At 48.4% G+C, this 25363-nt stretch overlaps 1 protein-coding gene across 1 annotated transcript; it reads right to left on the bottom strand.

The window, feature by feature from the left end:
• Positions 1 to 1068: 1068 nt before the first annotated feature.
• Positions 1069 to 24398, bottom strand: COPS3 (COP9 signalosome subunit 3). The gene is made up of 12 exons (XM_059998418.1): positions 24246 to 24398; positions 20178 to 20307; positions 17678 to 17790; positions 17537 to 17586; positions 15894 to 15986; positions 14267 to 14446; positions 11490 to 11630; positions 9382 to 9555; positions 6279 to 6365; positions 2637 to 2750; positions 1678 to 1758; positions 1069 to 1387 (listed from the first exon to the last, which is right to left on the bottom strand). Exons 1-12 carry the CDS (start codon positions 24298 to 24300, stop codon positions 1334 to 1336), a joined length of 1272 nt encoding a protein of 423 aa, XP_059854401.1. The 5' UTR covers positions 24301 to 24398; the 3' UTR covers positions 1069 to 1333.
• Positions 24399 to 25363: the final 965 nt, after the last annotated feature.

Genomic DNA, 25363 nt, shown 5'->3' with positions numbered 1-25363 from the left:
AAAAGGGAAAAAAGTCTCCCAAGGGATTCATAGAATGTAGGCGGCTGGAGGAGGTGCCCAGTGGAACTGGGTCCCCGACGGTTTGTGGAGGGGGAGGCCTGCCTCCTGGGCTGTATTGCCACGTGGACACGGGGGCTGCAGCGAGGCGGATCCCCAGCACCCTGCCAGGGTCCTGAGCCGACTGCAGGGGGGCCTGCTAGGTTTGCAGAGCTCTAGCCACGGAACCAAGAGAACACACGAGGGCAGGTGTGAGGGCCGGGAGTGAGGGCCCTCCTCCCCAACCCCGACAGGAGGGGCTCACGTGAGCGCCCTGCGAACGCGGGACCAGGCCCTAAACACCGGGCCCTCTGGAAATCAAAGTTTCAAAATAACGCGGTGTTTCAATGAATCACTATTCGGGGAAGAATCTAGTAGTGTCCACGTGAGGAGCCCACAAGAAAGTTACTTTTTCCTTAAATAGCCATGACTGGCAACTACTAGAATTCTCGAACACAGTTGAGGTGATTTTAATTCAGATCCAGGTAAATCAGAAGTTGTCCAATTGTTTTCATAAAAACAAGACTGTGTAACTTGCCACACTGATAGAGGGAAAATTTCTTTTTTTTAAATAAATTTATTTTGGGCTTCTTTGGGTCTTCGTTGCTGCCTGTGGGCTTTCTCTATTTGCGGTGAACGGGGGCTACTCTTCATTGCAGTGCGCGGGCTTCTCACTGCAGTGGCTTCTCTTGTTGTGGAGCACGGGCTCTAGGCGCGTGGGCTTCAGTAGTTGTGGCACGTAGGTTCAGTAGTTGTGGCTCACGGGCTCTAGAGCTCAGGCTCAGTAGCTGTGGCCCACGGGCTTAGTTGCTCCACGGCATGTGGCATCTTCCCGGACCAGAGCTCGAACCTGTGTCCCCTGCATTGGCAGGTGGATTCTTAGCCACTGCGCCACCAGGGAAGTCCCCTGATATCAACTTTAGATTCACATCTTCCAATAATTCCTAAAATCTGTACCTATTCACAATGAATATGTTTGTTAAAAGCTTTTCTGAGGAAAAAAGTGATACAGAAGACACGCCAATGTTCAAATAATTTAAAACAAAAAGGTAGATTTAATGCAATAACCACATTAATCTGAGGATAAATAAATCCACAACAGGCTTTAAAGTTTGAAAACGTTTTCCTTTCTTTGCAGAGAGAATGGTTTTCTGAAAGCACACAGGACCGAAGACGTCAAAACAAAACACACCGCCTTAGTGTCTAGGTGAGACGGGCCTGGTCCTCCCTGCTGCCTTCCCGACACCTGCCCCGTACACGGAGAAGGCTTCTTTGAAACTCAGGAGAGGCACTGGCTTCAGGAATAACTGGATGGCTTGTTTCCCGAATCGTCTTCCTGTGACCCCATGCTCTGGAAGGGAGGGAGAGAGGCAGTGCACTTGTCTGCCCTGGCCAAGGGTTTCCCGCCAGCCCCGGACACCTACGCCCCCGAAGACGCCACCCCGTGTGCAGGGGAGGCAGGTCCAGGACCCCCACCCTCATCCCTAAACACACTTCCAGCCTGGAGTCTGGAAACGTCCCCAACGAGTATGTCTCTGTGAGCCTCCCCGATATGGCTTCTGGGCACAAGCTCACACACCTGATGGAGGATGCCACCCCGCCCCGCCCAGCCCACTCCGTGAGTGAGGGGGCCCCAGTCACCTTCTGCACAAACTGGGGGTTCACTGTGATCTCCTGGTCCATGGCCCTCAGCCGTTCGTCCAGCTCTATGCACCTCAGCATCTGCGTGGCAGACAGGTGTGGATGCGCTGAGTGAGCGGGTTTAGGGCAACTTCACCTTTTTAGCCTAGACTATTACTGTGGGTGCTACAGGGTCACAACCCTGGGGCCAGATGAATTCTGGAGTCAGAAGTTTTGGATTCCGTCAGCAACACAGTACAGCAGGACCTGGGGCAGCACCCCGTCATCAAACACGCTGACATCTTTTGCAGTGAAACCTAAAAATATTCATCTGCCATCACATGAGTTACAAAAAAAACCTTCCCGTTTTCAGGGTTTTTTAAAGAAAACTTGGAATTGCCAAAAACAGACTGTGGAGACATACTGCTTCGAAGGTTCTGGAGCTGTTCAGTTCAATCCGTTTGCCTAAACAGAGGTAAGAAACCAGACCACCCACACACTCCTGGCTCATGTCCAGATCCCGGCAAGCACTCGGAGCAGGATGCGCTCCGGGGCCCACGCTGCTGCCCAGGGGCAACCGCGGACGGCTCGGCTCCTCCAGCTGCCCGCTCTCCCCCAGCAGAGACAGGAGATTCCTGACTTCCTGAGCTGGGGCTCCAGATTCACATTACTGAAGGCTCTACAGTATAGGTGGCCACTGGGTACGGATAAAACCGTACCGATTCTAAGACCCTTCAACTGTTTCAGGAGTTGAAGGAGGCTTTGGTGAGCTAGACAAATAAGCTAACCCACCATCTACTTATAATCGTACAACCTGGGAGAGTCCACCTTGAAATTAACTTTCTAAGAAATAAGATGTTCTTAGAAAACTAGTTGGGAACTACCCGTATTTAGAGCTAAAATTATCTCGGAATATAGAGTCAGTGTTTCAGGTATAACATCCTCAACATCAGCCCAAAACACCTGGCATTCATATTTACCTCCTGGTCGATGTTATGAAGCATGGCGGGGTTATTATATTTTTCAGGGTTATCATGGAAACTGACCATCCCATCCTTCTGATTAATACTTGCAAAAATTTCACCATCTTCTATCTATAAAAGAAAAATCAGGAAAGCAGTTTAGACCCCAAAACGATGTGAATATGCAGTGTTTCAACACAATCAGGAGAAATCACAGAAAGCAATAAATACATCTGCATGTGGATTTAGAAGCACCACCTGCTTATTCAAAGATACCTGTTCAATACCTATCACGTGCTCTGCAGCAAGACAGGTGTGAAGGGGTAAAATCCACATGAGGTAAATGAACCACTTTACTTAGTTTATTTATTTAGTTGGCCATGCGGCATACAGGATCTTAGTTCCCCAACCAGGGACCGAACCTGTGCCCCCTGCATTGGGAGCGCAGAGTCATAACCACTGGACTGCCAGGCAAGTCCCAAATTAACCATTTTAAAGTGAACAATTCAGAGGATTCAACTACACTTGTGATGTGCAGCCACCAACTCTACCCTGTTTCAAAAGATTTCACTGCCCCCACGGGGAACCCGCCCCATTTAGGCAGTCACTGCCCATTTCCCCTCCTCCCAAGCCTCCTGCACCCACTAGGCTACTTTCTGCCCCATGGATTCGCCTGTTCTGGATGTTTCATATAAATGGAGTCAGACAGTATATGGTCTCCGTGTCTTGCTTCTCTAGTATAACGTTTCGGAAGTGCCCTTACATCTTTAGAAAATTTCTGTGAGATATAACTGACGTTGCCGCTGCATTTTAAAAAGTGAAACCCTAACACATTTTTGTTTCACCCCAGTAGAAATTGTCTTCTGGTCCTTTAAGAAAACTTTTCTGCCAATGTTGATTCCAAGGCAGTTTCAAGGTCTTTGTTCTTCGCATCAACAACTGGGGATTTATCTGTTTGAACTTCATCGCCAAATCCTGTCCATGAAGTAAAAAGCGAGAAGCCAATAAAATCCCAAACAGGTGTTTTTCTAACAAATTGCTCCCCAGGTGACAGTGGTCTGTCACAGTGGAACTGAGCTGCCTGAGTTGGTCTGCTCCTTTCCATCCTGGAAAGGGATGGGCCCCAGTTAATGAAACACCAACAGCCCAACACACACTAAACAGAAGGCGTAACTCTGACCCCATGAGCAAAGAGAGCTGCCTCTTCACAAAGGGGAAGGACATGCACACCGGGCTCACCACAGTGGCACTCTCTGTAGTAACTACAACTGGAAACAACCCAAGCGTCCCCTGATGGGAACGGAAAGGCAGCCTCGTACAGTGCAACGCTGCAGCCCTGCAAATGAGCCAACTACGATGATACGCAACACTGTGCATGAATCTCATGGTGTTGAGCAAAAGAAGCCAGACCCCGCAGTACATATGCTGTACGTTGCCTTTTATATAAAACTCAAAAGTAGGACGTGACTAAAACTAGGCCGTTAGAGATCAGGATAATAATAACCTTTCTAGGCAGAGGTAGGGCTGGAAGCAGGTTTGAGAAGGCTACACACTGTATGATTCCAACTATATGACATTCTGGAAAAGGCAAAACTGTAGAGAAAATAAAAAGATCAGTGGGGGTGGGGGAGGGGGAGAGGGACAAATAGGCAGAGCACAGAGGACTTTCAGGGCAATGAAAATACTCCACACGATACTATGATGGACCCATGTCCTTATACACCTGTGCAAACCCATGAAAATACTCCACACGATACTATGATGATGGACCCATGTCCTTATACACCTGTGCAAACCCACAGAACGTCCAACACCATGAACGAACCCTAATGTGCACTAAGGCCTTGGGATGGTGACACATCTGTGTAGGGCTGTCAGTTGCTAAGAACTGTCCCACCCGGTAGGGATACTGATAAGGGGAAGCTGTGCACGTGTGGGGCGGGGAACCCTGTCCTTTCCCTTCAATTGTGCTATGAACCTCAAACCACTGTAAAAAAATTGAGTCTTATTTAAAGAACAACCCCTGCCTTCATAAATTTTACACGGTAGGGCAGGATTTTTCAGGTGTGGCCTGACGTTTTGAGCCAGACAATTCTTTGTGGCGGGCGCAGTCCTCTGCATCGTGGGAGCTTGAGCAGTGCCCCCCGCTCTACCCGCTACATGTGAGTAGCACCCCCAGCTGTGACGACCAGAAGCGCCCTCAGACATTTGCCCTGGCAAATGCCACGTGTCTCCGGCAGATAGAACACCGCCAGCGGGTCTGGAGCCTGTCAGGGTCCGTCTGGGCTGGGCAAGCACCTCGCTAGCTGTGTCCGCACCGCTGACGAGCAAGTCCGGGGAGGTGTGCGGCTGACCCACGGGACGAAACCCTGTGGGCGGCAAGGTGCTCTCAGCAGGCGCTCCGAGGCTGGGGAGGTGGGACTGGTTTTGTTTGTTTGGGATGTGTGTCTCTGTGTTTGGAGGATTACGTTGAAGGAAAAAACCTTCAAACATTTGTAAATTGAACTATGGAAAGAAAATACTCCATTATCACACTGAAAACAGTTTCATGACTCCTAATCCGGACCTGGCAGCACTCCTGACATCACAGGGGAGATCACTAGCAGAAAACACAGAATGCTGACTTTCTACATGAGAAGACGTGCCTGACCCGGGCTAAGGACAGAGCTTTGCTCTTGGGGATCAGATCGGAGGCATGCGTTTGTGTAACAGAATAACTAAATGATGCTATTTCAACTTGGTGGGTTACCACATAGTCATTTAAATGCTTATCCAGGGACTTCCCTGATGGCGCAGTGGTTAAGAATCTGCCTGCCAGAGCAAGGGACACGGGTTCGAGCCCTGGTCTGGGAAGATCTCACATACCGTGGAACAACTAAGCCCGTGCGCCACAACTATTGAGCCCGCGTGCCGCAACTACTGAAGCCCGCGTGCCTAGAGCCATGCTCGGCAAAAAGAGAAGCCACCGCAATGAGAAGCCCGCACACCGCAATGAAGACCCAATGCAGCCCTGCCAAAGTAAGTAAATAAATAAATAAATATAAAAATGCCAACCTTTAAAAAACAAATAAATAAATAAATGCCCATCTAAATTTGGGGAGTGGGGAGTTACAACTGGGAAGTAAATGGGTCTCAGGTGTCCTGTGACATCTGCCATCTGCAGCTGGAGCTGAGCGCGTGGGGATCTGCTCTGAGTGTGGTCTCGGGGTGACACCACCCAGGAGGGGGGTGAGTCAGACTGCCACCCATGAGGTCACCAGGCCCCTACCTCGCTGCACAGGACTTCCTCAGGGCAGCAGGGCCCTGCCCCACATATGGCTCGTCCGTGGGCTCATCACAGACCAGCAGGCAGAGCAGCACTGCTTTGTGTCTCTTTGTATTATCTGAAGTATTTCATGAGTGTTTTAAATGATATTCACAAAAACCGTGACAATGAAAATATAAATACGGAGCACTGCTAAGACACCACTGTGTGCGACACATGAGTACATGTCACGGGAAAACCCCAAAGACTGTAAGGAAATCGACGAAAATGTCCACAGTGGTTGACGCTGGATGGGCCCCCTTCGTCCTCCTTTGGATTTTCTATCGTAAACACCTGTTACCTTTACAAGGACAAAAATACAGTGATTACTTTTTGAAAAACAGCAACACACTCACCATGTGCAAGACATACTTTTCTGCCTCCTGAGGTCCAGATAACTGCACACGACTTGCCATGTCTTGTAATGACAGCGTTAAAAAGGTCTGAAATTCAGAAGTTAATTAATCACAAGTAGAAATGCTGAGGAAAGAAATTTTATTAAATGTGTACAGTGTTCTACTGAGTCTCTGAAAAGCTTTCCGATACTGTACAAGACAACTTTTTGTTGTGAAGATGACATGCAATGGATAAACTAAGGTTTCAGCATCAGTTTTCTAGAGGACTAATGACTTTTAAGCAGTATCCCACACGTGTGTCCTGTACATCTGAAATGACGTGTGCACCGCCATTTCAGCGCCGCCTGCAACGGCAAAGATTGGAACCACCTAGAAGTCCGTCAGCAGAGGACTGGCTGAGTGCAGCACAATTACACGAATGGACTCCTACACGGTTGTAAAAAACTTACTGGGTGTGGACACTTTTTATGAGCTGGAAAAGAATCCAAGACATGTGCATCGTTAAATATAAAAAAGGATGCAAAACAGGGTCTACAGCACGCTCACATCTGTGTACAAGGAAAGAGTGCATACGTGTGACAGCACACATGCGTATGAGTGCATGTGCCTATGTGCACAGATGATCTCTGGAAGGATATCCGAGAAGCGGGTGACACCAGGCTGCCTCTGGGGAAAGAAAAGGCCGGCTGGGGTATAGGAACTGGATGGAGATTTTTGTGTCTTTGAATTTCGTATTGTAAACATATTACCTTGTAAATAATATAAAATGGAAAAAAATCACATTCGTCCTTCAAAATTCAAAGCTAGAATGTGTAAACAAATGGGGGTTAAAAGGAAACCAGTGTTTATCATGGGTTTGCCTGGGCCCTGATGAAAAGGCCCCCTTCCAGGAACAAATTAGAAGAGCTCTTCCTTTAGGGCAGCTGGCAATATTTACAATGATGGCATCTTCACAGCAGGCCATGTTAAGACTGTGATGTTGAAAACTCTTGATAAGTCAATGACCGAGAATTCTACTGATACATATACTTTAGTTCAAAGAGTAGCATGCCCTCTGCAAATGAAACTACTGTTAATCCTAAGAAGTATCTAAGTAGTTTAGCGCCAATGAGGACTCAAAAGTGAACATTTCTAAATACCCGGAACTGTCCTTTTCCCCATTTCAAAATAAGGAGAAACTTCCACTGGAATGTCTACCAGAAGAGGACTGGTTGAGTGAGTTTGACCATCTGTGCAACAGAGTATGATGTACAGTCATTGTGGTGCAGGCTTACATTGCCATGGAAACAAGGTGAAGACAGTGAAAAAAGCAGTGTACAGGACAGCACATACAATATGATCCCAACTACAGTTAATGGGGTGTCTACACACAGAGCAGAGGGATTTAGAGAGACGCCCACAAAACATGAATGTGGAGCAGATCTGAGCCTCACATGATAAGCCCATTTCCCTGGTGGCCCTGCAGCAGCCTCTCATCCCGACACCCACATGCAGTACACCTGCTGAGACTTCTTTAAAAGCCTGATTCTTTTGCCCTTTGAATAGCAGACTACTAACCTGGCTGGAAAATCCTCTGATGCCCCATCTACTGTTCTGGCACCACGGCATGACGCCACGCATCCTCCATGGCGGCGCCCCTGCCCACCAGCAGCTGTGATGCCCCCCCCAAGGCCGCCGGGAAGGGCTTATCAGCCCAGCGGACTCAAATCAATGGTAAGTCAGCACAGTAGGACCAGGACGCTGGTGACTGTGAAGCCACTGCCCCGCCCTGGACTGGCCACCCAAGGCCCTTCACGTTTGCTTGGTCACACTCTGGATCCGTGTTTATCCAATCCAAAATGGAAAACTGCACTTTCCATATAAAGCATACCGACTTCTCGGCATAAGCTATCAACTGATTCCAAAGTGACGAACTGGGGTTGACTATTTCACAAGAGTTTAACTGATGATTTTCGCAGTGATGCCTACTTACTAGATTCCCTAAGTTCTAATTCTTCATTTAACTCTCATCCGCCATTTTGTAACTTAACATTTTTTTGAACGTGCACTGTCTTCTCTCCTTGTTCACATTTTGGTTTTCCATCTAAACTCCCAGTACCAGTCACCTACGGGTGCAGCTGTTTCCCAGCAGCTCCTCTCGATGGCGAGATAGAAACTTATTGTACTTAGAGCAGCTGTGTTGGCACCTGGGCCAAATGGAAAACACTGTGGGGAGAATTCAGCTGCTGGTCACCTTGAATCTTTTAGGTCCGGTCTTTCTAGCCTACGGGTCCAGCTGGCTTTTCTCTGACAGGACATTTGTTTTTCCTCTTCTCGAGGTGCTCTCTCTTTCGTGTCTCCATCTTCCTCTTACAGACGGATGTCTGGAGTGTCTGGAAGGGCCTCCTCCTCGTGTGCGGTGACCCTTCCCTCTCCTCCTGCTCCAGGAGCGATTCTCCCCGTGTAGTGGCGGCCTCCCCGGCTGCCCCTCCTCCCCCTGGTCCCCTCCAGCCTCCCTGGCCCTCGCATCAACTGAGCAGCATCCTTTCCCGTCCTCTGCCTGGAGCCCCACAGCCCCGTCCTTAAGCCCCAGGAGAAGAGCCGCACCGTCCCGGTCGCCGCTGCTCTTTGTTGGTTTACCACTCCCTGCAGCAAACGCCTTCCTGGCTCGTGGGGAGCTTCGTTTTTCTTTTTACACTTTCCTGGGCGGTTTTAACATTTGATAATAAGCGTATTTTCCGTCATCAAAAGCCACTAGGTTTATTTTCATCTTGAAAATAGAAAATACACGATCGGCTCACCTCCCCCAGCTCCAGTGTGCTGGCCCTGTGCCCCCGCGTGCGTCAGCCCGCCGCAGGGTCCAGAGCAGCATGGCCACGCCCCCGGGCTCCCTGTCTGTACCTCCCAGGGTGGCCATATCTCCTACCTCTTGCCCTTCACCTGTCCCTCTTCTCAAATACCCTGCCCCAGCACTGGAAAGACCAAAAGCACCCATCAAAGTGCCCTAGGGAGTCAGCTGGGAGAGCTCTTCCTCAGGACGAGACCCTGTGCTGCTGCCCCGGCGCTGAGGGGGGCGAGGGGAGAAAAGGAGCCCAGGGTCGGAGGGGCCCGGCCAGGGCCTCACCTTGGTGAGCCTCTGGATGTTCTTCTTGTACAGCGAGGACAGGCACTGCTTCACCAGCCCCATGTTGTTGTCGCGAGTGAAGGTCTCGCTGTGCTTGGTCACCAGGGTGCGGAGCTCCGAGGGGTTGTTGGTGGAATAAACTTGCGCTAACTCGTGGTACGCGTTGCTAAGAGGCTAAAGGTGTGCAGGCGGGAAGAAACCAGATTCGAGAGTTAGAGGAACGGAGCCTGTGTAAGACGCAAAAGAAAACATGGCACTAAATTTGGAGCAAGTACATTCAACATCCTTCACTGTTACCTAACAAATTATAATTTACCCAAAGCAAATGCCTAGTTTTCAAGACCAAGGATAGAAATGCACCATGGAGTAGTTTACTGTCAAACAAAAAAAACTCCCACTTCGTAGTACAGAGCAAACTGCTGCACAGCAAGTGCAGTACACACAGTTAGTAAAGGCACACAGGTCTTTTTTCTCCATCAGGGGCTCTTGATTTTTCTCTTGATAAACCACTTTGGGAAGAAAGAAGGAAAATTCCCACCCTTCTCAGTTCCCTCTCCCGCTCACACATACCTCACTGGGTGCAACAGGACAACCCGCTACTTCTGGGGGAACCAGAGACAACAGGGCTGAGGGCGCACTCAGAGGTGTGCTGCCTTCACCATCGCATGCGCTCCCCTCTACCTCATTAAGTGAGCATGCGTTGCCCTCTATCTTACACGCGCGCATGCGTTGCCCTCTAGCTTATTACGTGCACATGCGTTCCCCTCTATCTCATTACGTGAGCATGCGTTCCCCTCTATCTCATTACGTGAGCATGCGTTGCCCTCTATCATACGTGTGCATGCGTTGCCCTCATTACGTGCGCATGCGTTCCCGTCTCATTACGTGAACATGCGTTCCCCTCTGTCTCATTACGTGAACATACGTTGCCCTCTTACTACATGCACATGCGTCCCCCTCTATCTTATACGTGTGCACGCATTCCCCTCTCTCTTATACGTGAGAAACTGGACCCAGGCCCACGAGTAGGTCCGTGGTCCTGAGACACGGATTCAAACCTGCATCCCCACCCTGAAGCCTGTGCCCTCTTCACCACTCTGATATCACCGCCAACAAACCACAACTGCGGGGAAGGAGGCCGAGTCATGGGGACCTCACCTTACAAAGGCCCTCCTCCTAGGGCCACCTCAATCACCCCAGGAGCTCCCCAAACCTGCGCGTCCTTCTACCCACCCCCATGCCCCCATATGTGACTAAAAGCCTGGAGCCTGAGAAGCACGACGGGCTCTTAGAGAAGGACACGGGCCACCCTCAACAAGGCAGCACGGAAATCTTCTCATCAGGAAGACTCTCACACTGATCTAGTGAAATTCTGAATTTTGTACAAGGAGGGTCAGCAAAAAATTGTTATCAGAATGATAGTGACTTCAGTTTAAAAAAAAACAAAAACAAAACCCTATGAGCATGTATTATTTAAAAAAAAAAAAAAGTAGGTCATTTCTTCACGTGGTCCCAGGGCTGAGTCCTCAGGGAAACAAGAGCAGCTCTGTGAGCAGCGCTTGGGGTCTAATAAGATTCCCCGGCACTTGGTCAAAGTGAGAGTCCAACAGAGTCAGCACTGCTTTTCTAGGACCTTAAACATCTACAGCTATGATCACCCAGAGCAAAAGTGTGAAAACAGATTCCTAGGAACATCGCGGTCCGTCAGGCGATCGGTGTGCACGGACTGGGAGGGTTCGGGCTCTGCCACACGCCCAGCAGCCAGCAAGTGAGCATCTGCTAATTTAACGTGCCGGGAGAGCTAGGGCCCGCAGAATAAGACGACAGAGGGCTTCCCTGGTGGCGCAGTGGTTGAGAGTCCGCCTGCCGATGCAGGGGTCGCGGGTTCATGCCCCGGTCCGAGAAGATCCCATATGCCGCAGAGCGGCTGGGCCCGTGAGCCATGGCCGCTGAGCCTGGGCGTCCGGAGCCTATGCTCCGCAACAGGAGAGGCCACAACAGTGAGAGGCCCGCGTACCGCAAAAAAAAAAAGATGACAGAGCTACACATCACCACAATTTCCTATGATCAGAACATGTCACCTAGGAAATCTTGTTTTAAAAACTCACCTTAATGAATCTTCCCACAATTTGAGACGTGTATTTCGGCAGCTGCTGCACTTTGCCAAGCAGTATCAAGGAAACGAGAATATACTTTTTATATGCCTCCAGCATGATGTGACTGACAGCCATAGCAGGAGTGGCGATGGCCTGAGCAGGAGTGAAGACAGCAGGGGAGCTTGAATTAGGAAAAGAGCACTTATACTAAATCACTACCTTTTAATAACTCTAGCATTTACCCTTTGAACACATCCAACTCACTGGGCTTTGGTGTCTTCACCAAGCTGTGCGACTATCACCACTACCGAATTTCAGAACATTTTCACCCCCTAAAAAGAAACCCCAGGCCGTCAGTGGTCACCGCCCACCCCCCTACCCCAGGCGACCACTCCTCTACTTCACATCTCAATGGATTTGGCTACTCTAGACAGTGCATATAAATGGCTTTTTTTCTGTGTGTGTGGCCTCGCTGCGTGGCTTATGGGATCCCAGTTCCCCAACCAGGGATTGAACCCAGGCCCTGGGCAGTGAGACCATGGAGTCCTAACCACTGGACCACCAGGGAAGTCCCATAAATGGCTTCATGTAGTCTTTCATGAGCAGCTTCGAGGTGACATTTTCAGGGCACACCCCTGCAGTGGCCTGTGTCAGGACATCATCTGTGTCATGGGCCAACAGTGCCCCACCTTCTGTGTACTCAGATCCTCAGCTGGCGGGCGTCTGGCCACGTGAATCATCATGGTGCTGTGAACATTCATGTATGGATCTGAGTGGACATTTGTCTTCACTTCCCTCGGGTGCAATCCAGGGAGCGAAGTGCCAGGTCATTTGGAAGTTGTAGGTTTAACGTTTTGAGGAAGCGCAGAACTATTTGCAAAGCGGCCACACCACTGTGCACTCCGCTGGCAGTCACGGGGGCTCTGAGTTCCCCACATCCTCATCAACACGTTACTGGCTCTCTTTTTAACTTCAGCCATCCTAGTGTGACTTGATATCACACTGTGGTTTTGATTTGCATTTCCCTGATGACTACTGCTTTTAGCCATCTGTCTATCTTCTTTAGAGCAATGTCTATTCAAACCCACTGCCCATTTTTAAAATTTTATTGTTGAGTTTTAAGACATCTTTGTATATTCTGGATGTAAGTCTCTTATCAGAAATGTGATCTGCCAATATTTCCTCCCATCCTGAGGCTGCCTTTCCACCTTTTTTCACCTGGATTCATGAGGGTTAAGAATTCAAAACTATCACACCCACATCAGCCCAAATGTTCCAAATCAAAATCCAAGCCACTGAGCCTACAAGGCACTTCTGAGAATTATTCAACGGAAACACTCATGCAAGTGCAGAAGAACACAAATGCCACGATCCACACGCAGCACTGCTTTAATGGCGAAGCACCAAACCTGCTTAGAGTACCACGCCGACCGGGGGCTAGTGGGCTGCCAGGGCCACCTGTGGCACGGGGTAAGAGGAGGAGGCTACTTTCACTCTTTACTTTATATAATGCTGCGTGATCTGAATTTTTTTCACTAAGTACATCGTTCTTTTGGATTTTAAAAAGGCAGTAAAACAAAATCTGTGTCACCTCCTGAAATTAAGGTACTAATACTACCTGGAACTGATGTACATCATGAAGACACAGCGCCATGAAGCAGACTGTCACTTGGGCAAAAGAGGGACTACGTGGATTATCAGGTAAAAGCCTTCTAGCTGTAAACGTGAACATGCTGTGTCTTTGACATTTCAACTCTCTGTGACAGACCGCGCACCCTCCTGCCGCGCGCCCATGTCTCGGCACCCCTAGACCATCGGCGGGCTCATCCCACCTCTGCTAGGCTGCAGAGCCACCGCGCGTTCAGTCACTGCGGGTGTGTGCTCGCGGTTTTCTGAGGAACTGAAATTGTGACCGTACAGTCAATGTAGTCCCCTGGAAGGTCCTACCTGACCAGTCACGTCCTTGAAAGACATCGCCCCTGCCAACAGCACCTGTGGTCACCCTGCCCTAGGCCCCCAGCGATGCTGGCCAGCTCCCGCTCACTGAGGCGACACCCACTCACAGGTCTGTGCGGGGGCTTCTACAGCACCTCAAATACACCATGAGCGCCTCTGAGGCTTGGAATGTCTTTTATCACCTGAACATGTGCTCTGAATGAAAGAACTTATGGACATCTGGCAAATTTATCCTAAAACACTGGTTGTAGCCAGCACTGTCTATCTTTGTTAGACCCTGAGTGAAGCTGCAGAGCTGCGCAATACGTCTCATTACACAGACACAAAGGTGGGAGGCACTCTTCACTGTGTACTCCTTCACACCCTTTGAATTACAGACCAGAAGAATGTTTCATTTATTAAAGTAACAAAAACTCGGGAGTTCCCTGACAGTCCAGTGGTTAGGGCTCAGCGCTTTCACTGCTGTGGCCCTGGGTTCAATCCCTGGTCGGGGAGCTAAGATCCCACAGGCCACGCGGTGCAGCCAAAATAAACAATGAAAGAAAGAAAAGCTTAACCGAACGTCACATCTGGTTTCAGAACAAGAAGATGCGTCAAAGGTCACTCGGTTCCATCCCTTCCCCACACACAAAGGAAGCTACAAAGTCAAGAGACACACACAACTCAACCCAAACCAGGGGTCGTGGCAAAGCCTGGTCAGCCTGCCCCACAGTGCCCATCCCTCCCCTGCCCTGCGCCCCTGGCCACAGGGAAACGGCCTCTGAAAGAACCCTCCTCTGCAGCTCCAGCCGCCAGCCTGCAAGTTCATACGCCCCCGGGGGAGCGCCGACTACCTGCTCGTAGAAGTAGAGTGCCCGCTCGAAGTTCTTCAGCCCGGTGTAGACCATCCCGCCGTAGTAATAGTAGCATAGGAAGTGCTTGGCCTCGTAGGCCCCGTTCTCTTTGCAGATGTCCACCATGTCCACGTCCAGGTACGGGAGGGCGGGCTTAAAGCACTTCGCCAGCAGACACAGCTGTGGAAACATTGACATGAAGCCATCATTCTAGGTGCACTTCGGCTTTAGCAGAAAGAGCAAATTCCCAGATTCCGCAAAGTTCTAGAAAATAACGGGCTTTACATTTTATTGACTAAAATGATCTAAATGTTAGCATGTTATTCCATTTTCTTAGGCATTCAGAATACAATAGCATTTCTTTAGAAAAGACTAACCAGCTATGACATAAAGGGCTCCACAAATGAAGCAAAGCCCATCTATTTACAGATGCACGACAAGTGTGACCTTTTCTCTTCACTGATCTGGTGAAGTAAGAACAGTTTCTCTCCAATCACTGCTTTTCCATGTCTGAACCCTTCAGGTAAGTGTAGGGAATGTGCAGCTCAAGAAAGCAAGATCCAGCAAAGCTCTGTGTCTGGGTGATGCAGCACAGGGCACGCACTGTACACCTGAGATCTGCAAACTTTACTGTATGTACGTCACACCTCCATCACAAAAGTTTTTAGAAGAAATAAAGAGGGGACTTCCCTGGTGGCACAGTGGTTAAGAATCCGCCTGCCAATGCAGGGGACACGGCTTTGAGCCCTGGTCCGGGGAGATCCCACATGCCGCAGAGCAACCAAGCCTGCGCACCACAACTACGGAGCCTGCGCTCTAGAGCCCGTGCGCCTAGAGCCCCTGTTCCACAACAAGAGAAGCCACCAACGATGAGAAGCCTGTGCACTGCAACGAAGACCCAACGCGGCCAATAAATAAATAAATAAATAAAGAGAAAAGAGAGCACGTCTCCATGTGAAATTAGAACATGTGGTTGAAAATAATCCACATACCATGTTATTCATAAAGGAAACAATCTAGATACCCCACAGGGACTGGCTAAACCCATGTTATGGAATTCTCTGCAGCTGTAAAGCACTGACATGGAATCATCTCCAAGACACAGTAAGAAAAAAGCAAGGTACATAAGACATTGTATAGATTAGTATTTGTGTTTAAAAAACTAGAGAGGACAAATATAAACATATCTGCTTATACGTGCATAAACCATCTTTGGAAGGATGCCTAAGAAACTACTAATTCCAGTTTCCTTTGGAGAGAAGGGATGGGTGGCCAGTCAGCAGGTGGGAGACGGGCTTCATTATATACCCACCGCCCTTTGCCATCTGGGTTTGGAGTCACACAAAATAAAATAAATACATGAACAACACTTTGAAGTGTAAGAAGTCACCTGGTTCGTCCTCAGGTTCCAGAGCTCCTTACTGGGATTGTTAAGGTCACAAGCCCTACTCACCCCACCTGCCCCCACATCACGAGCTGACTAGCTGGGCCTCAGTCGATGGTTTGCGCTCAGTAGCCCCAAGATTCCCTTCCCAGCAACAGGGGCAGCTACACATTCCGAGGCTTAGAACACAGCGCCATCTTCACCAAGTCCAACCGTGACTCGGGGCAACCCCTCGCTGCTCACCTGGCAAAGGTCAGCATGGACGGAGGTCAACTGGTTTGTGTTCATCTGCATCTTGTCAATGGCCTGCTTAAGGACGCCGATTCCGCGCAGGGGCTGTCGGAAAGGACACCTGTCAGCACGCTGGGTCCTAGGCTGTCACTTAGAAACGAAAGTAACATACTGATGGGCTCTTCTAAACCACAAGAGGAGGGTCCCACAGCCTCTCACGAAACTTCTGTCCCTATTCAGTCAGAAAATGTTGTCTTAAGCTGTTTATTGTGATATGTAGAGTAATTCAGCACAACTTTTTAAATCATAAAGCTTTTTCTAATTATTGGAGATCAATAATCAAAAGCAACATTACATTCTCAAGAGTTCATTATACTTACAGCTAAACAAAAATTTTACAAATTATTTACAACAGATGAGACCTATGCTTAGGAGACTGAATTGTGGATAAGGATGTTGGCATTGTCCCACAGGGCAGTCTAGCTGTCACCTGTAAATTCTCTCCAGCAACATCTCTTACCTGGTGGTAAACTGCTGTTGAGAGTGATACCACAAGCCCCTTTTACAGCACAAGGGGCGCCAGAATGGCAGTTCCAAGCACAAACGGACCGTTTTCCTGCCCTGACCATGAATAACAAGACCAAGAACCACACGAGGTGCAGTCAGCTTTTGGAGAGGAGGTGTGACCATAAAATAGCTGAGGAACTTAACGTGTTTTTTCAGTAGAGACTTGGGATTAACCATCTCCCTCAAACAATAATTACGTAGTGCTCCCACAAAATACCAACTGGCTCTTTATTTTCAGCCTCTTTTTTTTTTTTTTTTTTTTTGCGGTTGTTTTCAGCCTCTTTTACACTAGTCTTAAAGTTGAATTTCAAATCAAAAAGAAACTTACAAATTACAACTTGTGTATCACAAAAAATAAAGAGTTTACCAGATTAAAGGAAACTAAAGACACACAACAATGTAATTCAACCCGTGATCTGAGACTTTCTTCTGTTATAAAAGATATCAGTGAAACAACTGGTAAAATCGGAACCAGGTCAGATTTGCTAAAGGAGTCGGTCAGTGCTCATCTCCTCATGTTGGTCAGTGTGCTGCAGTCATGCAAGAGAACGTCTTAATTTGTCCTAATTTCTAAGAAACACTCGCTGAGGCACTCAGGCATCACATCTGCAACTTTCTTTCCGGGGCTCAGGAAAAAGAGAAAAGAATGAACAAGTATGGTAAGACACTAACAGCTGGGGGCTCTGGGTGTAAGACGCTAACAGCTGGGGGCTCTGGGTGTAAGACGCTAACAGCTGGGGGCTCTGGGTGAAGGGCACTTATGGCAATTAAGTATACTAACCTAACAACTTTTTTGTAAAGCTAAAATTATGTCATAATTGCAAGTTAAAAGGTTTAACAAACAAAAAAGCGGCATTTTACAGCACAAGGGTGCTAGAATGGCAGTTCCAAACACAAGCAGCAGCCTCCCCCTTGAGGCACCACTTCTGTGGTCAGAGCCCCACAGTGGATGCTCTGAGCTCTCCACAGCGACCACGTACATCCGAGCATTAGGGTCTCAACACCAGGCTGGAACCCTTACACTCAGCGCACTGTGCAGGTTAGAGGCGTGCGAAACAGAACTATAAATACTCAAATAACATTCTTACCTGTTTTCTTTCCACAAGTGCATTTGTTAGCTGATGGCAAAGCCCAGCAACTAGACACAACAATAATAAAATATTGAAAACATAAATGACTACAGGGCAGAATACATTCCGTGGAAAAGAAGAAAAAGCTGCTCCCCTTACAGGTGTCTGTTGCATAGCGAATGTGCTCCCCGTTACAAGTGCTGATGAAGAGCTGAACCTGTGAGAACAGCGTCTCGAAGTCAGGAACGCTGGGCATAGAAAACTTCACAAACCTACAACACAGAGAAAAGAAGCAACTTGTCCTGGCGTCTCACAGGGAAACGGAGAAGTCCGTCCGTCCGTCTGTCCGTCCTGCCTCCAATGCTCTGTGAAGTTAAAGGAGTCACAGTACTTTTAAAAATGAAGAACTGGAATCTGTGAGATTCTTCCGGCCTGGTTCTCTGCACAGTCAAGACACAGAACATGGACACAAATAGAGATTAAGAAAAATATGCTTAAAAAAGAACAACTTTTACCCAGAGCAGTTAGGCAAGAAATAAAATGCAACCAAAAAAGAACTTTCAAAAAAGAAAACTCCGTCAAATGAGGCCAAATATCAGGTTGTCCTGATACTCGTGAAGTAACTGAATATAAACTCATAACCAAAAAATTTTAAAAATAGATTTCTTTAGCAGTCCAATGTGCTCAGTACTGCTTTGTTCGCCTAGAAACCCGCTGTGGGCTTTTCCTGCCTGAGCAGAACACACTGAAGCTACGGGCTGGCCGGAGGCCTCGGCAGCAGCTCATGGTCACAGTGCTGCCCCAGGACCCAGGGGATGCTGGGTGACCTGGGAGAAAACCTAGCTGCAGGGCAGGCCCAGAAGGAGTGGAGCGCTGAGAAGAGGGATGACTCAGGCAGGTGGCCCGTGCCGAGCCACCTGGGAGATGATGCCACCAAGTGCCATCGTAAACACCAAGGGGGGTCGGAGAGGTTTCGAGGGAGGAATCACATAAGCTACCACCACTTAGGCGCTGCTTACACGTAAACTGCAAGCTCTTCTTTAAATAGAACAAAAAACTGAATGGTTTAAACTCATTTCAAGAAAAATCAAATGGGTATTATTGCCTAATGACAATTTCTCCATCTTTCAATCTGTACTTCCATCTATATAGTATTACTTAACAATGCCACCTTACATCTGTAATTACACTTTCCAAGTATCAAAATGTGTCCGAACAATCTCATTTGGGCTTCACAATAGGTCAGTAAGGCATTGTGATTTCCATTTTATAAATAAAAATATGAAGCTCAGGGCCTCAAACCTCATCATCAGTAGAACATAGATTCAAACCCAGGGGACCTGGAAACAAGGTCGGGGCTCTTCCCAGGTTTCCTTTAACTGATATACAACGTAAAACGCCTTCTAGTTTCAAACAGCTTCCACACACATCACCTCACTTGACATGCGCATCCGCGTATGCTGACGTGTGTACAAATCACGCTTTCTGTTCTTTTAATCGGAAACCACAGGCGGCAGAAATCTTCCCCAGCCATCCCAACCCGCGGAACCTCCTGCAGCGGAGGCCCTGCTCCACATCTGCATCGTCTGAAACAGTGGCTACAGGCAGCTCCTGAGCCCTTGGGGTGTGGCAAGTGCAACTGAGGAACTGGACCTTTCACTTCACTCATCCATAAAGATTTACATTCAAACAGGCACATGAGCTACTGGCCGCCCGTGTTCCGACCGGCACCTTCCTCCTGACGCATACCTGTCTCAGAACCTCAGTGCAAGTGGAGCCAGACCCTCGCTTTAGGTCAATTTCTTCTCGGTTTACTTACATTACCTCAACTTTCATAACAACCACAAAATCCCGATTTATAACACTACAACGTCAAGAGAAAAGAATTCAACTGTCAAAGACGCAGGGTCACAAGAGTTCAACAGACCAATTGAAATAACGTCTATTTAACTTGGCCCTAAAACAGCTTAAACTTGTACAGCAACTATAGCTTTTTTAAAAAGGGAAAAAAAAAAACCAGCTTCAACTTGTCTGAAGGGAATTGGAAGCCAGGCTGCTCTGGATCACTGGTAACTTCCCTTGGTATAGCCCCTGTGCCCTGTTCTGTCACTCTTCCCTCTTTTCTTTCTAAGTTAGAAAATGGGGAGAATCCAGTGGACTACGTGAATAGAAGTACTCAGATAAATGCAAACTACAGCGCCCTCAACTGAGATGGCCATTCATTTTTTAAAATACATTTCAAAATGTGTATAAACATAAGAGTTTTAAAAGATGATAAAACAGAACAAAATATAAAAGCACCTATTGTATAGCCCAGGGAACTCTACTCAATGCTCTGTGGTGACCTAAATGGGAAGGAAATCTAAAAAAGAGGGGATATGTGTATAGTTGATTCACTTTGCTGTACAGCAGAGACTAACACAACACTGTAAAGCAACTATACCCCAACAGAAATTAACTTTAAAAAGTAAAATAAATAAAAATGAAAGCAATGATTAGCCGCATCGAGTTAAAAGTAACTACTACAACGTGACTTTAGTTGTGCAAAAGAGCTCACTGTCATTTCCAGGGCTTACTGCATACAACAAAAAACCCCAAAGCCAGAAAGTGCAGCGCTGAGGTTCAGCGTGCACAAAATCATAGAGGAAAACGCCCTTACAGAACAGCAAGGACTCCCAAGGAGTGCTCCTGGACATCCAGAGCCCCGAGCACGGTGTCCAGATGGGATAAGTTCTTCGCAAGGAGCTCCCCACTCTTGTTGATCAGTTCACAAAGCTGAGTCATTTGCCCTGGAAAACAGGAATAACACTATCATTCAGTTATACCACTAACCAAACCAAAGGAGGTCAAATCCCAGACTTCACACATCAGACCTGCAGGTGCCTGAGGGTGATTTCTTCTCCTTCATTTCGGACGAGGACCCAGAAGGGCCAAAGACGTCTTGCCTGCAGCCTCAGCACTAAACTTCCCACTTTCCTCTGGCCCCTGAAGGTTTCCCCTTTTCTCCACTCTCGCTTCCAGTCCCCCAAGCCAGCAGTGTTCACATCACCGCCAGCACCGCCGCACCTCCAGGACTATGACTTCACCTTACGGCTATGCCTCTGGGTCCACTCCTTTCTCTTCCTCCACCTTCCCTCAGATCCCCACCATTTCCTGTCTGGACTCCACCGTCTTCCAAGTGGTCTGCCTCCTTCCATCTCTCTCGTCCAGCCCACAGCCCACGCTGCACCTGTCTGACCTTTCTGAAGTGCAACTCCCATCACACCCCTCCAAACGCCCCCTTGGCCCCGCCTGGCCTCCTGAGCCCCCCCTCACACACCGGCGTCCCCGCTCTCGCCTTAGGTCTCTGCACGGCTGCTCTCCAAGCTCAGTGCTCCCTTGCGACTCTTCCACGACCCCCACGACCCGACTCACTCACGTCAACGGTCAGCCCGGGCCCCCCCTCCCACGGCTCTCTGTCCTCTGTGCTCTCTGCATCCCCGGGATCCTGGTGTTAGGTCATTCACATGAACTCAGCAGGAGAGTCATCCCTTCCCCAGCTTCAGAATGCAGTGCTTGCCTAGCACCCAATCAATCAACAAGCAGCTTGCTGAATTAATCTAACTGATCCACCAACCTTTCCCCAATACCACAATATTATGTCTTAACAACTAAGGTACAGAATCTAATTAGGCCAGAATTGGACTCACCGGCTTCCCCCCAAGGAAGTTTCTTTTTTAATTGAGATATAGTTGATTTACAATATTATGTAAGTTTCAGGTGTACAAGATACTGACTCACAACTCCTAAAGGTTAGACTCCATTTATAGTTATTCTAAAATATTGGCTATATTCCCTGTGCTGTACAATATATCCTTATAGCTTATTCTATACATAGTAGTTTGTACCTTTTAATCCCCTACCCCTATCTTGCCCCCTCCCCTTCCCTCACCCCACTGGTAACCACTAGTTTGTTTCCTATATGTCAGTTTCTTTTTTGTTATATTCATTAGTTTGTTGTATTTTTTTAGATTCCACATGTAGGTGATAACATGCAGTATTTGTCTTTCTCTCTCTGACTTACTTGACTAAACATAATACCCCCGAGGTCCAACCATGTTGTTGCAAACGGCAAAATTTCATTCTTTTTTATGGCTGAGTAGTATTCCTGTGTGTGTGTGTGTGTGTGTGTGTGTGTGTGTGTGTGTGTGTGTGTGTGTGTGTGTGTACACCATATCTTCTGTATCTATTCATCTGTTGATGGACTCAGGTGCTTCCATATCTTGGCAATTGTAAACAGTGCTATGAGCACTGGGATGCATGTATCTTTCCAAATCAGTGTTTTCATTTCCTTTGGATATATACCCAGGAGTGGAATTGCTGGATTGTATGGTAGTTCTGTTTTTAGTTTTTTGGGGAACCTCCATACTATTTTCCACAGTGACTGCACCAATTTACATTCCCACCAACAGTGCACGAGGATTTCCCTTTCTCCACATCCTCGCCAACATGTGTTATTTGTGGACTTTTTGATGATAGCCACTCTGACAGGTGTGAGGTGGTATCTCATTGTGGCTCTGATTTGCATTTCCCTGATGATTATCGATGGTGTAGACTCACCGATTTTAATGGGTTATTCTGATGACAGACACCACGGCCACACTCTACTCCCACATCCTACCAGCTGTTTTCTGGTGACGGTGGAGGGTACACATAAGTCCACGGGCATTAACCTCTCAAGTTTCCTCCTCAACAGTTCTCTTTCACATTTTGAACTTCAAGCTACCCATGCCAGCTATTTCTATTTAGTAAGTGAGTGATTTTTCCCATTAAAAAACACTTAGAAAAAAAAAAAAAACACTTAGGGGCTTCCCTGGTGGTGCAATGGTTAAGAATCCACCTGCCAAAGCAGGAGACACAGGTTCGAGCCCTGGTCTGTGAAGATCCCACATGCCACGGAGCAACTAAGCCCATGCACCACAAATACTGAGCCTGCGCTCTATAGCCCGCAAGCCACAACTATTGAGCCCACGTGCCACAACTACTGAAGCCCTTGCACCTAGAGTCCACAACAAGAGAAGCCATCGCAATGACAGTAGCCCCCGCTTGCTGCAACTAGAGAAAGCCCGCGTGCAGCAACAAAGACCCAACGCAGCCATAAATAAATAAACAAATAAAAATTTACTAAAAAATAAAATAAATTTAAAAAACACTCAAATGGTATAATGCTTAAAAAATCCAAGTGACTGTAGCCAGGAACTCTGATAATTTCTAGAACTTCTTACTATACTTTTAAATTTTTACCAAAAATAAACATTCCATTATTATCACACTCACTGCAAAACAATAACAAAGAAAGTCCATTAGGTATCACCTTTCACGGTAATAATACTAGTTGAACTGGGAAATATCAATACCAACTCATCATCATGTTGTTATAGATCTCACTGGCAGGAATGAAATAGCTTCTTTGCGGTGATTTGAATCACCCACAATTAAGCATTTCAGTCCATGATTTTCCCCCAATTAAATAACCAATCCTGAGATGAGACCTAAGAGAAATGCTGGGTCACCCTGAAATCATAAGGCAGTCACTTTGTGCAGGCCAAGGGGAGACACACCTAAGGGCCACAGGGTGCGTGTGAAATGAACCCAACCAGATGGGGGCCAATGAAACGTCCTCTAATCAGAGAAAGCTGGGACATTATGCCATTCCCTTCACTTAAGGTTCATGGGAGAAAATTCCGAATAAGAGCTGAGGAAACAAGCTCATTAACGTTTGCTATTCGGGGAGCATGAGGCACAAGCACGAGGCACAGGGGCACAGGCACGAGACACTGGGGCAGGGCAAGTGTCCTGTGCCTCTCTGTCCAGCACACTGCTCCTAAAGCAGCGACTTGCACAGAGCGTGTGTGCAAAGCTTTCAGATAAGTGATCCTGCTTGATGCTCACGACCACAGCCCTAGTTCTGTCTTGTAAATAAGGATACTGGCCCGGGGAAATTAGGCGGCTGGCACACCGAGCGACCGAGACAGGACTCCAGCCCAAAGCTTCTAGGCACACGGAACCGCGGGAAGGAGAAACTTAAGTCCGTGGCACGAACGAACGCATGGATTGCTTCTTCACGCCTAGAGAATATGGCTCACCTGTGAAGCCAACTCCTACCAGTAACGAGAGAAACAAGACAGAACCGCGCCCCACACCTGAGCAACCTCGGGGCAGCGCCTGCCCACGGAACTCAGGAGAGAAGCGTGCCTACCCAAGGTCACGCAGCTCCTGCAACTTTAACGGTTCCTCCCTCTCAGTCCTGACAACTCGGCGGAGTAGGGCCATTTCTATTCCACGAATGAACAAACAGGGTGGGGAAAGAGGCCTTACAGCAGCGGCCAACTACTTTAATTCTGGGCCCAGGGCTCGATACGCAGGTGATGAAACGAACGAACCAACTGCATGAAAATTAGGAAGAAAATTAACAACGGTCACAACTCCGCCCGCAAGAGGGGAGCCTGGAGCCAGGGCCCCCGGGGGACGTGCGCGCCAAGCCGCGAGGGGCCCCGCCACGCGGCCAGGTCGGGAGGGGCCGCCGGGAGCCGAGACCGAGGGGGCACCGACGACGGGGGGCGGAGGCCGGGGGTCGGGACCAGGGCGGAGAGGGCGCCCAGCTCGCGCGCTCGTCAGCCCCGGCCCAAGCGCCGAGACCCCCGGGCCAGCCCGGACGCAGACTCGCGGCCTGCGCCCACCGCCTCACCTTGGGCCGAGAGCTGGCGGACGCTGTTGACGAACTGCTCCAGGGCAGACGCCATGTTCCCGGCGACCCGGCGGCGGAGTCGGCGCACGCGGGACGAGGACCGGCGACCCACTGGAGGGCCTCGAGGGCGATGACGTCACTTCCGCCGCTCAAGTACCGCGAGATCTCACCTACCTGGGACCCGGCTACTGTTTCCATGGAATCCGCTCTAGGGATGCCACGCCGGAAGGCAGCTTTCTTTCCCTTCCGTCTTCGTTCTGTGCACACGCGAAATCGCTCCCTGGGTTTAACGGGGATGGTGGGCAAAGGAAGGAACTGAACTCCTAGTTAGGCACATCCCTTCCGGATTTTGTTGGGAATGGCTGTCCCGTTTAACACCTTGCCAAATCCTCCAAGCCCGGCTTAATTGCCACCTCTTCCCTGAGGCTTTTCCTGCGAGGTAGTAGTCCGGCCAGGCAGGCAGCATGCGGTCAAATCCCTTGTCTACCACTTAGTAGCTCTGTGACTCTGGGCAAGTACCTTGGCTTTCCTCTGTCTTGTTTCCCCATCTGTACAATTCTCACGGTAAACCACGTAAAATACTTATGGTTGGAGGGGAGTGATGTGAAGTGGGGCTGCTGCAGGATAGACAGGGACCACGTCGAGTAAGCTGTGTTAAAGATACTGGACTTTTCCCCGAAAGATTGGGACGCCACGGAGAGTTTGATGCAAGAGAGTGGCATGATCAGACTTGCACTTAGAAAGGGCTGTCTGACTTTACATGGATAACCTCAGAGAATCATTTAGGAAGCTATTACAGTAGTCAGTCGATATGAAATATAATAGTAAAAATTGTACCTTGAAATAGAGATGGAAATAAATTGATGTATTTGGGACAAGTATAGATGAATGACTTTAACACTTGTACTCTAGGATGGAGCTGTCCCTGAATGCTGTATGGCAACATTTGGTCCTCAAACAGAAGACAGACATTTTGAATTATAGGACACATTTCCACGGAAGTACATGGATTTTAATAAAAGCCAAAAATGTTGTGAGAAGTTAAGCACTACAATAATTCAAAATAGCCACAGCTACTAGTCATATTTTAAATTTTGTTGCCTATTTAGATTGTGGCG

The sequence above is a fragment of the Delphinus delphis genome, chromosome 19 (assembly GCF_949987515.2).
Source record: "Delphinus delphis chromosome 19, mDelDel1.2, whole genome shotgun sequence".
In the NCBI taxonomy this organism is placed as follows: domain Eukaryota; kingdom Metazoa; phylum Chordata; class Mammalia; order Artiodactyla; family Delphinidae; genus Delphinus; species Delphinus delphis.
The sequence above is the reverse complement of the archived record's forward strand: the minus strand, read 5'-3'. Positions and strand labels throughout refer to the sequence as shown.